The following is a 13,354-nucleotide window of genomic DNA, read 5'->3' on the forward strand; positions in this document are numbered from 1 at the left end:
ATACTGCCTGTACCCACATCCCTCCCACTACCCTTTACACTTATACATGCATCTTAAATGAAGACTGCGCTTCATGCATCTGATGAAGTGGGCTGTGGTCCAGGAAAGATTCTGCTACAACAAATGTGTTGCTCTTTAAGCACTTTATTGCTTATGCCAAAAAGGTGTCTGGAACAAGGCAACCAATCCTGCCACGAGTTCCCGAGTACCCAGGAGAGCTACTTCCCTCCCCATCTTTCTACTCACCTTCCTTGCTGTCCTAAATCAAAACTCAAGTCCTGTGTGGAACTTCTGTGGTCTCTGCATAAATCCTTCATTGACAGCTGTACTCCTGCGAGTAGAGACTGTGGGATTTAAGGATGCAGTTCCTAAAGGCATTTACTAGAAAGCAAGTCTTATTATACACAGTTACAGATAGGTAGCCGTGTTGGTCTGCCATAGTCAAAATAAAAAAAATCCTTCCAGTAGCACCTTAAAGACCAACCAAGTTAGTTCTTGGTATGAGCTTTCGTGTGTTCAGGTGTATCTGAAGAAGTGTGCATGCACACGAAAGCTCATACCAAGAACTAACTTAGTTGGTCTTTAAGGTGCTACTGGAAGGAATTTTTTTATTTTTATTATACACAGTGGGACTTTCTGCTGAGTATACCTGCTTAGGGTTGCAATCCAATTCGCAGAATTTGCTGTCTCAAAATGCGGCTACTGTAATGATCTTCTGTAACAGTTTGAAAAGGGGATTGAGTTCAGCAAAGGTACAAGCCATTAGCCACAATAGCTAAGCAGAACCTCCAGTCTCAGAGACTGTCTACCTCTGAATGCCAGTTGCCAAGGGAGGGAGCGAAAATGAGGAGAGCTGTTGCCTTCGAGCCTGTTTGTGAGTCTTCTGGAAGCAATTGTTTGGAAACTGTAGGAAATGGGATGCTGGACTAGATGGGACCTTTGTTCTGATTCAAACAGGGCTCTTCTCAACTTCTTCTACTGCTCTGAAGTTTTATTACACACAAGTGATCTATAAATAGTGTGAATAAAATAATTAAAATTGTAGAAGTAGATAATCTGCAACAGGGGGGGGGGTTTAAGATCTGCTTTAAGTGCCTGGAATGTAATGAAAAAAGTTGTGGCTGCCTCTGAGCATGTGAAGAGGGCAAGGTCCACAAAGAGTTGCTCAGCTTTGGACCCAATGTTCACAGTCAACTGCAATATCATTTATATAGTACTTTTCCTTACCAAAGGAGCAGAAAAGACTTTTTATGTATGGAACAACAGCCACCCAGATGTTATTAGCCCAAAGTTGGAAAGAAGATAAAAGTCCCTACCAAAGAAGAATGGCAAACCAAACTGATGGCCTATGCTAAGATGGCAAAACTGACTGGAAAACTCAGAAACCAAGAGGGTAAAAACTTTATAAAAGAATGGGAAAAATTCATAAGTTACCTTGGAGTCCACTTGCAGTGTATAAATTACTATGGGCAATATGGTTTGGTAAAAAAAAATGGAGTATAGATGAATATGCAGTTGTAGAGGTTTAAAATGAGACTCCATGGAGGGGATGGGAGAAGTCCCAAGATGCAGATAATCTCTTTACAGATACAGTGGTACCTCTAGATGTGAACGGGATCTGTTCCGGAGCCCCGTTCGCATCTAGAAGCAAACGTAACTAGCGACGGCACATCTGCGCGCGCACGCGTCGCTTTTCGGTGCTTCTGTGCATGCGTGTGATGTCATTTTGAGCGTCTGCGCATGCGCAAGCGGCGAAACCCGGAAGTTACCCGCTCCGTTACTTCCGGGTTGCCGCGGAGCGCAACACTAACACGCTCATCTTGAAGCACATTCAACCCGAGGTATGACTGTACAAAGATACAAAGATAATCTCTTTACAGATACAAATAAACACTAGTAGTTTGTATTTGTATCTTTGTATCTGTAAAACCAATAAAAATGATTACACACACACACACACACACACACACACACACACACACACAAATATATAAAGTACTTTTCCTAAGTGATGGGATGCAACCTTATCAAATGTTTGCCCCACACAACAGCCCTGTAAGGTAGGCCGGTACTATATTTCAGATTGGTAGAGTTGTAGTTTTTGCCCATTGAGTATTCTTGGTTGAATCAGGGCCTTCCAGGCTCACAGCTCATGTTCTTAATCATCGCCTGATGACACTCTTGTCCAAGGGAGGGTAAGAGCGTCTCTAAAGTCCACACAGGAAATGTTTACCAGGGCCCAGTTCTCAACCATTTGGTATAAAGGCAAGAATCCTTAGCATACACTCCTTTCTCATTACAGAGCAAGAAGTCCGGGCTTTTGGGAAAGTAGGTGTGGTTTGAAGGAAGACTTTATTTAAACAGCTGTTAAAAAAAACAAACACATGAGACATCCTTAAGAACTGATCTTGGGTAGGGCCACTTTAAAAAAAGAATCATGACAAGCAGCCTTTGGAATGAACTTGTTCCTTCCTCATCGCATTAGCAATCCACTGAATTTGCAAAAGGACATGCAAGACAGTGACCACATTCCCACCACAGATTCAGAGCACTGTGGTGCTACTTTTAACAGTCATGGCCACCCCCACCCCCAAATAACCTTCTGGGCAGTGTATTTTGTTAAGAGTGCTCAGACTTGTGAAGAGACTCCTGTTCCCCTCTCAGAGCTACAATTCCCAGAATTCCTTATGACGAGCGAATGACTGTTCAACCATTCTGTAGCTCTGGGAGGAGAACAGGGGTCTCCCATCAACTCCTAACACCCTTAAACTACTGGCTGAGAGGCTCCAATCCAAAACCCCAATCTGCGGTGCTGGTGAAGGGGGAAGAGATTGGATGCAGTAGGGCAGGGTTAAGCAAACTTTTTCAGCAGGGGGGCTGGTCCACTGTCCCTCAGACCTTGTGGGGGGACGGACTATATTTTTTTGGGGGGGGGATGAATGAATTCCCATGCCCCAGAAATAACCAAGAGATGCATTTTAAATAAAAGGACACATTCTACTCATGTAAAAACACACTGATTCCCAGACTGTCCACGGCCTGGATTTAGAAGGTGATTGGGACGCATCCGGCCCCCAGGCCTTAGTTTGCCTACCCATGCAGTAGAGGCCTCAGTCTGCTCAGACCCAAAACAGCCCACACTGGCCTCTTGCCCCGCAAAGTGGTGCCAGCATCACTCCTCAGACGTGGCACTCTCCCTAGAATTGTCATGTAGGTGGGCAGAATTACCACCACCAAGACATCGATCAGTGGTAGCCCTCAGAAATCCAGCTTGGCAAATTCAGCAGGCTATAAAGCAGCCAATAATAATAGGGATGGCTTGAGCCAGCCCCGCTGCTGATCTTTGATGGCATGGGGCCCGGTTGCTACACCTGCTCCATTCTGGCGTATCTCTGAGTAGGAAGTTCGCCTGCCCCCACAACTGGCAGGAGAAGTAGGGACACATCCTGTGTCTGCCAGGCTGGGGTTGGGGCTGCTTTTTTAAGAGAGTCTACATACAGACGGGAACGCACATATAGGCATCAAACAAATGATCTAAAAATAACAAATGTATTCAAATCAAATCATATGGGGTATCTCAGTTAGTGGATGGTGAGGCTGAATCTTAGGGTCGTGGGTTCAAAACCCACCTTGTGCAAGAGATCCCTGCATTGTAGGGGGTCTGACTGGATGACCTTTCCAACTCTTATGATTCTGAGGAGAAAATCGTCAAAACACAAATAATCCACAATACTCCTCCAAACTCCCACCATCGCACCCTTTCCCTGGTTTTGGCTGTGGCCAAGACAGGAATGATGTCTTGCCTCACCACACGGTCTTCTATGTACCTGGATTCCCCCTCAAAAGAAACAATATCTGGGAGGAAGAGAAGGCTAATAAGGAGCGACTGGCCCAAGGTGACCGGGCGGGCTCCGTGGCTGACCCAGGAAACCGAAAAGCCTAAAAATCTGAAGCGCCTAAGGTTAAACTCTATATGGCCCCTTTATTGGCCTCGCGGTTAATCCACGGGGCTGCACTGCATTCGTGCCACCGAGGGGAATTATTTTGCTTCCTCCCAAGTTCTTGCAGCCCGATCCGGGTCACGCTTGCTCCCAAGGAAGTCCCCCACCGAGTTCCGCGGATATTACTGGCCTAATAATAATAATAATAATAATAATGCTGGCCAAAGTAAAAAAAGTAAAAGTCCGGCCGGGCTGGGTTAAGGAGCGCTTCGACGGCGAGCACCTGGGAACTTTTCGACCAGATCCTCTTCGCCAGCGCGCCCCTTCCTCCGCCCAGGTGCGCTTGCTCGCTCGCGCCAGTTTCGCCCTGGGTGGGGCAAGCCCGTCTCGGTCTCTCTTTCTCCTTGCCCCCCCCCTCCTCTTTTGGGGGCTTTTCCTCCCGACGGTTTTCTATCCCAGGCCGCCAGTTTCACCTGCCACTGACGTCATCAGGGATGAGAGGGGTGTGGTCTGGGGGGGAGGGCTGAGGAGGAGGATGAGAGGGGTATATAGCCGGCCCCTCCAGGAAAGTTGCCTCCAACTTGCCTCCTGAGGATTTGAAGCTTTTTCGCTCCTTGGGTCCCGTCAACAGGTAAGGGAAGAGACTTTAGCTGGGGGGGGCGGGGGGGCTAGTGAGATTGGTGATCTGCAGGGTGGAAATGGGTTAACTAGTTTTACTTTGTTTTAAAGACTTGATATTGTGTGCGAGGCAAAGTTTTTAAAAATCTGTTGCGTTATGTGGGTCCCGCGGGATGCCTTGAGGAGTGATGCCAGGACGCCTGGGTCCCTTCCCCAAGGATCGACGCGGTATATTAGACAGTATTAAATAAGTCCTTCATTTATTAAATTATATTCCGCGCTCCTTCCCAAAGGACGCTCGCTCTCCTGCGATATTTGGTAAATCTTGGAACAGATTTAGATTTGCTCTCTTTGGATTGGGGGTAAGATTAATGCGAGTGGTGAAACTCGCGCTTGACCCGCGGACTCTTAAAGCAGGTGCGGAAAGCGCTTTCGTTTACGGGCGTCTTCAATAAACGCCCGAGCGTTAATTTAGGGACTTGTCGTGAGATGAGTTCTCTCGCTCCTTTTGGTCTCGGGAGCGATAGGTCTGCCTTCTCTAGAAGCTATTGGAAGAGTTAAAAAATTGCCCGCTAAATAAAGGGTTAGAGAGGCATTGTGAGCCCAGATCCCTACGCGAGAGTAGACCCGTTGAAACGAGCGGGCATGGATAGCTTGTGTTCGTGGAGTTCCGTGGGTGCAGTGCTCCCAGGGGAACTTAAGCGGCAAAGAGAAATGGCTTTCTTAACTTTGCTGGGAACTTCATGGTGGGAAAGGGCTGGAGTTGTGGGTCCGCGCTCCCCCCTCCCTCCCTTGCCCATATCAAAGGCATCCTCTCCCCTCGCCTCCAATGTCCCAGCAAGGGAATGGGTGGCGCCGTGATGTTTCGGTGGCGAGCTGGACTCCCACTGAAACCCCCTTGAGAAGAAAGAGGAAGGGGGGGACAGTTTCGGTTGAAGGGCATGGACAAAGCGAGGAGGGCGGCCCCGCCTTCTTCTCCCCCTCCCCCCCCCCCCGCTCACGCCCCGGCCCCGCCCGAGGCATACGTGTGGCGGAGGTGGGGAACCTTTGTTCCCTGGAGCGCAGGCACCCAGTGACCTCGTGTCTCTTTGTCCCAGAGGCTGGGAAACCTTCCATAAGGGCTGATGATTCTCCCGCCATACCTGCGCCCGTACACCCCACCCACCTAGCAGGCATAAGAGGTCGATTTCTGCAGCTCCTAAGACTTGCCTTCTCCTCTCGAGAGTTTTGGGGCTGCAGAATAAGTAGGGCTAGAGTCGGAGCTTTGCCTTGTCTTCTGGAAATGGGGGGGGGGGAGGACCCTGTAACCATGGGGGGATGTTTAGAAAGGAGCCTTGCGACAGGTGGATTTCACACGTCTGTAACATACTGTTTTTTCAAAGTTCTTGTTAGTGTATTGGTTGATCCATAGGGGGAGGGCAGAGTCCAAAGGTAATACATTTTTTGGTTGATTCTAATAAATGCATTGCCCAACAACTCACAAAACGTGGCATGCTTTTGAGTTCTCCATAACTCTTCATCAAGCACCCCACCCTCTTGCCTAAATAACTCAAAAGCTTGCCACGTTTTTGTGACATTTGGTTGGTCCTAATACAGGTATTCCCAAACACTGGGATAATGAGAACTAGACACTACTTAAGACCTGTGTCTAAAGTGTTTAATTCTAAATCAGACTAGACTTGTGTTACTTAGTTTTGGGAGTAGAAAAGGGAGAAGTAGGGTTGATTTTTAGAGCCACCTGAAAAGCAAGATGGCATTGTGTTTTGGTTGGGTTTATTGCACCTGTGAAGGAAGGTAAAGTTGGTCCTTTAAACTAGCTGAAAACTATACCGTAAAACATGGTTGGAATTGGCCCTGGATTAACATGGTTTAAAAGGGTGTGATCTTCTTCATGTGATGTAAACCTCCCCTGAGGCTTTAAATAGATACACACATTGACTGAGGCAGTGGGTGGTTGAAAAAAAAATTGCAACTTGTTACTGATTTTATTTTTAAAAAAGTGGTATTTACCAGAACTTAATTACAAAATCAGGTCCTAGAGCTTATTGCACAGGTGGTATTCTGCCTCTTCTAAAACATTAAGCAGGCTTCTTCAACCTCGGCCCTCCTGATTTTTTTGACCTACAACTCCCATGATCCCTAGCTAGCAGGACCAGTGATCAGGGATTGTGGTAATTGTAGTCTCAAAACATCTGGAGGGCTGAGGAAGCTGTTAGACACTATTTACAACAAAGGATCCATGTAGAACTCCTTCCTGTATGTTTCTTTCCTTATCTCTTTGTCTTCTCTTCCTCTTTGAGAAAGAAAATGGCGGTGCTGGTGTGATCAGTTTAGCTCAGTACACAACCCTGCGTAGGTTCTTCCTAAATCCTTCCTTGGACTAGCCTTCCCCCAACCTGGATGCCCTTGAATGGTTTTGGGCTCCAAGCCCATCAGCCTCAGGCAGCATGGTTGGTGGACGTAGAAAACCAGGCTTGGACTTGGGAGGAGAGACTTGTTGCTACTTGCCTATGTTTCTCTATCATTAACCTGACACATCCAGCATCTCCTTTGTTGTAATCAGCATTAAGGGCTTTTGGGGGGCCAAGTATGCAGCTTCCAGGAGAAGTCTGTTCTGTGCTTTACTTAGTCTCATAACCCCAGCTCCATTTTTATTTATGCTGGCTAAAAAAATACTGAGCTCCATGGTAATAAGCTAACAATCAATTGCTGTATGCAGCTGAAATGGAACATAGTGCAAAAGCATTGCCCTGGATCATCTATCAAGTTTGCAACATCAAGTTTTTTCCTGAGCATGGCTCCCCAACTGAAGCTCCAAATTGACCTGTTCAGTCACTTAGCTCTGCCTTTTAAGTAATAGTAGTGATACTGAGCACCTGCTTGAGTGCCTTGGACTTGCTGAGAAAAGGTGATTTGTAAATATTTTTAAAGATTCAATTCTGCACAGACCTACCCCAACCAAGACTGTGTAGGGCTTAACTCTTACTGCTGTTACTGAATTTGGAGCTTCCCCGTTGACATGCCAATGTAAAGCAAAATGTTGGGTGAGTTCTGATCATGGACCCCTTGCATAATGTATAGTTTGTGTCCAGGCATGTGCCGGTTGTTTTAATGGGGGTGGGAAGGAGGTGATGCCCCATCCAAACCACTGTTTCCTCCCAGAGAGAGCCCACTGGATGTTTGTAGTGCTTTCTTGCTGTACATGTCCTTGTCGCCTGACTTGCCTGGAGCCATGGGGCAGAGGTGGGCTGAAACCTAAATACCCAGCTTTGACTAAAACAATGAGGACATTCCTCCTCCCCCGCCCCACACAGACACTGCAAACAAGTGAGCCACAGCGCTGAGGAGAATGGCATGTATCTCTTGCCTAATAGTTGTGAAATAGGTCGCCAAATTATACTGTTCTTTCCCTTCAGTTAATGTTGCGGAGTGCCAGTGGCAACAAACTACCTTGCCGAGTCCTGAGGGCAGAAGATGATGCAATTCTTGAGGTTGCTCCTAGGGCAGGTGTCCCTCTCTACCTGCTCAAAGCGGATCTTGAGAGAACAACCAGTTGTGCAACCGCTGCTATTCTAGGTGCCTGATGAGTTGGAGGGAGGGAGTGTTGTTTTTCTTCTGCCCTGCTCAGTATGAGGAGGAGAAAAAGAGAACTATCTATATTATCCGGCTTTGTTTAGAGTCTGAAGGCTAATCCTGAATGGTTTTGCCTGACCAGATGAGTCAGAAGCTAGGCCTTGTTTCTGAGTCAAATAAGAGTATCGCCTACCTAGGCTATCTCCGGCCTCTATGAGTCAGGTGGGAGCATTGCTTAAAACACAGGTGTTCTCTTCTGAGAAGACAGGATCCTAAGGTCAGCTGCCACACCTCTACCACAGCATAAGCCACCCAATGAACCCCTCCCTGCCAACTCCTTTAGCAGGTTGCCCTGATTTTCAAAGTCATGAATTGTGGGGACTTCAGCTGCTACAATCCGAGGCAGATTTAAGGGAGCATGACCTGGGTGGAATATACGCACATATAAAAACTGTTTTGAAAATGCTTTTTTAATTAAAAAAAGTTTTTTTAAAAAATATTGAATTTTCCATCGCCATCTAGTGTCACATTGTATATTGTACTTAAAACATACTTAAAATTGTTTTATTTGCAGCTGTATAGCTGAGTCCCAGTTCACCTACGCTGGGCGCCACAGGGAGCGCTGTGACAAAGGTGGAAGATGGGGCACACCAAATTTTGGCATCGCACAGGGCACCCCTGAAAATTTGTATGCCCAAAGTCCTCCTACAACTAGTTACAGTCCCACTACTTTGGGGAGGAGGGGCAAAGTTCATCTGTAGAATTTTAGGTGGGGTTTATGAACAGCCAACAATTCTTGCTTGCAAAAATTTAGGTCAGCTAATACTGCACATTTAATGGAAAACCAAAAATATCAGTAGACGTTACTTGTATATATCCTCCCTTTCCAATAATATCACAGTGGCTTACATGCCTCCCCCCCTTGCCCCTTTTTTATCTTGACTACAACAACCCTGTGAGGTAGGTTAGGCAGAGAGACAGTGATTGACCCAGCAACCTCAGTGGCAAGGTGGGGATTTGAACTTGGGCCTCTCTTGGGGCCCAACCTGACCATTATGCAGTGCCAGCTTGGTTAATTTCTGTTCTTTGGGCAGGGTATGGCTTGAAAACGGCAGGATTGCAGCTCTATGTTCTTATGGGGATGGTGGGGGCTGGCTGGCTGGCTGATTTTACAAATACAGCAATGGAATCAAAGAACTCTGTATGGCACACATGAGTCACTCCACTTGCATCTTCGCAAGAGTCTTGAGAGATAAGCAAGTCACACACACACACACACACACACACACACACACTCAGCTTAACCAAACAGTGTTCAATGAGCTTCGTGTCTGGACAGATTTGAATTCAGAGTTGCTTCCCTTCTCACCCACCCCACCAAAGTCCACATTCTGTTGGGCGTTGCATGTTGCTGCCAAGAGGCACCCACTGTTGAAACCAATCATGGGTGGTGCCACAGGTAAAAGTGTTCTGGATTAATCTGAAATAAAAACATCAGCTTATTTTTCAGTAAACAAAATGTTGCCCTTTCCAGTCATTCTGAAACTACATAGAAAATGGAGAGAGAGAGAGAGGAGAGAGCAGGCGCTGCTCTAGAATCCAGGAAAAATAAAGCAATAGGAAAGGGCACTTATCTCCTTTAGTGCAAGACATATTAGTTGTCAACTAACTTCTGAACTGGCCAGCTCTGGTTTGGTCTGGATCTCTAAGCCAGGACTGCAAACCAACTTTAAATTTTGGCTTTCAGTCCTGGCTGGGAGGAAGCACAAACCAGCATCTGCCAGTTCAGATGCAGTTGCAAACTACGGGCCTTGTGTTTCGTTTCGTTTTGTTTTAAAAAAAGAAGAGGCAATCCTTTGAACTGGAGCACATGGCTTGCTTATTTTAATGCCAAACCATGGTTTTTCATGGTATGTGAATTGACCTCAAATGTTGTCGAAGCCCAGTATTGTCCACTCCTGGCTGCCATTAGCTTTTGGGATCTTGGGCAGCCCAACCTTTACTCCATGTGAGGCAACTGCCTCAGGTGACAGGTGTTTGGGGGTACTATTCCTCCTAAGGCCGCCTGGCCATTTCCCTCTGCAGGAGGACAGAACATGGGTGTGTCCTTGTCCCCTAAATGACCTTGCTGCCTTGGGTGGAGGACATTATCCCATCACCAGCCTTTAATTAAGGTTCAACTGCCAGCTCAGTTGGCATCTGTACGGGGATTGGGGGAAAGTGTGCAATCTTCTCTGCCTTAGGCAGCGAAATGCCTTGGGCTTGCCCCTCTTCAGTAGAGTCTTTCCCATCACCTCCCCTTTTACCTGGAGGTGCCAGGTATTGAACCAGGAATCTTCCACAAGGGCTCAGCCACCAAGCTCTACATAATTTCTGAATACCAGTTGCTAGCAGCTGCAGGGCAGGGGAGAGTTGTCTTGCACCCATGTCCAGCTTTTGGGCTTCTCATGGGTGTCTGGCTGGCCATTGTAAGAACAGTATGGTGGACTAGATGGGCCCACTGGCCTGATCCTGCAATAATCTTCTTAGTCTCTCCAGAGTGCATATGGTAGGAGTTGGGTTGTCCTGTACCAAGATTATCCTGTAACTTTTTTCAAAGCTGGCACAGAAAATGCTACCAAGTGTGTGACTTTCTGGTGCTTGGTGAGCTGCTTCTGCCTATGCAAACTAGTGATAAGCACTAACTGAGTTTAGAGCGCTTCTCTTCCCCACCATATTGGGGGGGGGCATGAATTGAAGCTTGGCAAAAGAAACCTCATTCCAACCTATACTTAGCCTGAAGGGATCTCTCCCCCCCACTGCCGCTGCAGCCGCCTTAAAATTTAACCCCAATAATGGGCGGGCAACAAAACAAGTAACGACGCCTGGTTTTCTGGAAAAAACAGGTTGTATAACTGCATGCAGCTAATCCATGATCACCGCCCCTCAGTGACAAGGGAAAACTGGCTTGACAAGGGGAGCCCTTCAACGCTATATGGGCTGTGCAGCCTGAGAAATGGCCTGCTGCACAGCTCTGTCACTTATTCAAGACAACGTTAACATCTTGTTAAATTGTGTTAGTTGGGTCTCATTTGAAGGTGACTCCAGTAATATATTTCTGCAAGTGCCAGGGTTGTGTGTGTACCACGCATGAGCTTTGCTGGATCAGAACGAGGGTTCCTCCAGAGCAGCTTTTTCAACCTTGTGTCCTAAGATGTGGTTGGATTACAGCTCCCACTGTTCCTAGCCAGAAGGGCCAGTGGTCAGGGATGATGGGAACTGTAGTCCAACAACATCCGGAGACCCAAGGCTGGGGAATGCTGCTCTCTAGAGTGTAGATCCTTGCAGGAAGGCAGCAAGTGAGGCTCACTAAGGCAACAAATATTTCCAGCTTTGTAGCTTTGCTGCCTCTGAACAAAAGGACTTCCATTTAGCCACCAAGAGTTGAATTGGCCTAAACCTGCCTTCCCCGAGCTGGTGCTCTGGATGTTGTGGCCTACAACTCTCATCAGCCCCAGCCAGCATGGCCAATGGTCAGAGAGGGATGGCAACAACAGCTGGAGACTTCCAAGTTGGAGATGGGTGACCTAAGACTTATTTAGAATGTAACGTGGAGAAAGTTGTGTAGCGTGTGTTAAAACACTGAGGACAAGGTCTCTTGCCCCAGAACACAAAGGGTAACAATGACTTTCTGGGGATATGCATTAAAAGTGTCCTTGCTTGTATTCTCTACAGGGTTGTCTTCTTCACCTTGAGTCATGGCCTCTGCTGGATTCCAGATTATGGGCATGGCCCTGACAGTGGTGGGCTGGATTGGGACCATCATAACCTGTGCCCTGCCCATGTGGAAAGTCTCCGCTTTCATTGGCAACAACATTGTCGTGGCGCAGATCACTTGGGAAGGGCTGTGGATGAACTGCGTGGTGCAGAGCACCGGGCAGATGCAGTGCAAGGTCTACGACTCCATGCTGGCCCTTTCTCAGGATGTGCAGACAGCCCGTGCCCTGATGGTCATCTCTGTGCTCCTGGCTGCTCTGGCTCTGATGGTTGCCATCGTGGGGGCCAAGTGCACCAACTGCGTTGAAGACGAGGACACCAAGGCCCGCATAATGATTGTCTCTGGCGCAGTCTTCATAGTGGCAGGGATCCTTTGCCTCATCCCCGTGTGCTGGTCAGCCAACACCATCGTCCGCGAGTTCTATAACCCGATGGTGATCGATGCCCAGAAGAGGGAGCTGGGAGCTGCCCTTTACATCGGCTGGGCATCTTCTGCCTTGTTGATCCTCGGAGGAGCTCTGCTCTGCTGCAATTGCCCCAAGAAGGAGAGCAACAACTACAGCGCTCGGTACACAGCTGCTGCCTCTCAGCCCCACAGTGATTACCCCAGCAAGAACTACGTTTAGGAACGCCACCTCAGGAAAACAAAGCTGTCATCGTTGCCAACCTGAAGCTCACTACTGCTTGGGTCCCCTTTGGAGGAGCAGAGATGCATCCCTACTGGGGCTCTGCACAGAGAATACCCATCCATCCAAAGAACAGAGCATCTGATAATCCCATGACTTTCCAATGTGCTTGTCCCATCAGTATTTTTCCCCACCCCCAAATGTTACCACTACATTATTGTACAGACTTGCCCTACGGAAGTCAGAGCTCTGCTTCTAGAGAACATTTTCTACTCTTAACTGGTTCTCCTCGATGTATGTAGAAGAGATGCTGGACCTTGGGGGGGAAAAGAAAAGTCATTTCCAAGTAGTTCTTAATGATCAATGTGGGTTTTGTTCTTAGGTTTCCTGGATGCTCATCAGGGGACTAAAACTACTAATATTGTCCTGGAGGTCACCGTTCAATATGGTCTCCATTTGGGGGCAGAAGTGGGGGGTGGAAACGGGTACTCCAGAAATGAGTTATAAAGCTGTGATGCGTTGTACAATGTTGTTTGTAAACAAAAGTGATGTGGTCTCTTTTTTTCCCTTTTTCCTAACTCACTGCAATTCACCATGCATGCATTTCATATTGAATGCCATTTTATTTCTGTTTTTTATTAGTATGACCTGAATAAAAATACAGGCTTTTATATATAACAGTTGTTATTGGTTATTACTGGTGTGTGAGGGAGAGGGAGAGGGAGAGGGAGAGGGAGAGAGAGTTCCAGGTCATTAAATACAAGTTCTTGGAGCCAGGTGTGCCTTATCTAGTGAACCTTCCTGGGAGAGTTAGCAGTACATATTCGGACTTGTCGAACA

General features: G+C 47.3%; 1 protein-coding gene across 1 annotated transcript; it reads left to right on the forward strand.

The window, feature by feature from the left end:
* The first annotated feature begins 4,446 nt into the window (after positions 1–4,446).
* LOC308571964 (claudin-4-like) lies at positions 4,447–12,837 on the forward strand. Its single transcript, XM_081167618.1, has 2 exons — positions 4,447–4,572; positions 11,847–12,837. Exon 2 carries the CDS (start codon positions 11,870–11,872, stop codon positions 12,512–12,514), a length of 645 nt encoding a protein of 214 aa, XP_081023744.1. The 5' UTR covers positions 4,447–4,572; positions 11,847–11,869; the 3' UTR covers positions 12,515–12,837.
* The last annotated feature ends 517 nt before the right edge of the window (positions 12,838–13,354 follow it).

The sequence above is a fragment of the Podarcis bocagei genome, assembly GCF_964188305.1.
Source record: "Podarcis bocagei genome assembly, chromosome: 13".
Classification (NCBI taxonomy): Eukaryota; Metazoa; Chordata; class Lepidosauria; order Squamata; family Lacertidae; genus Podarcis; species Podarcis bocagei.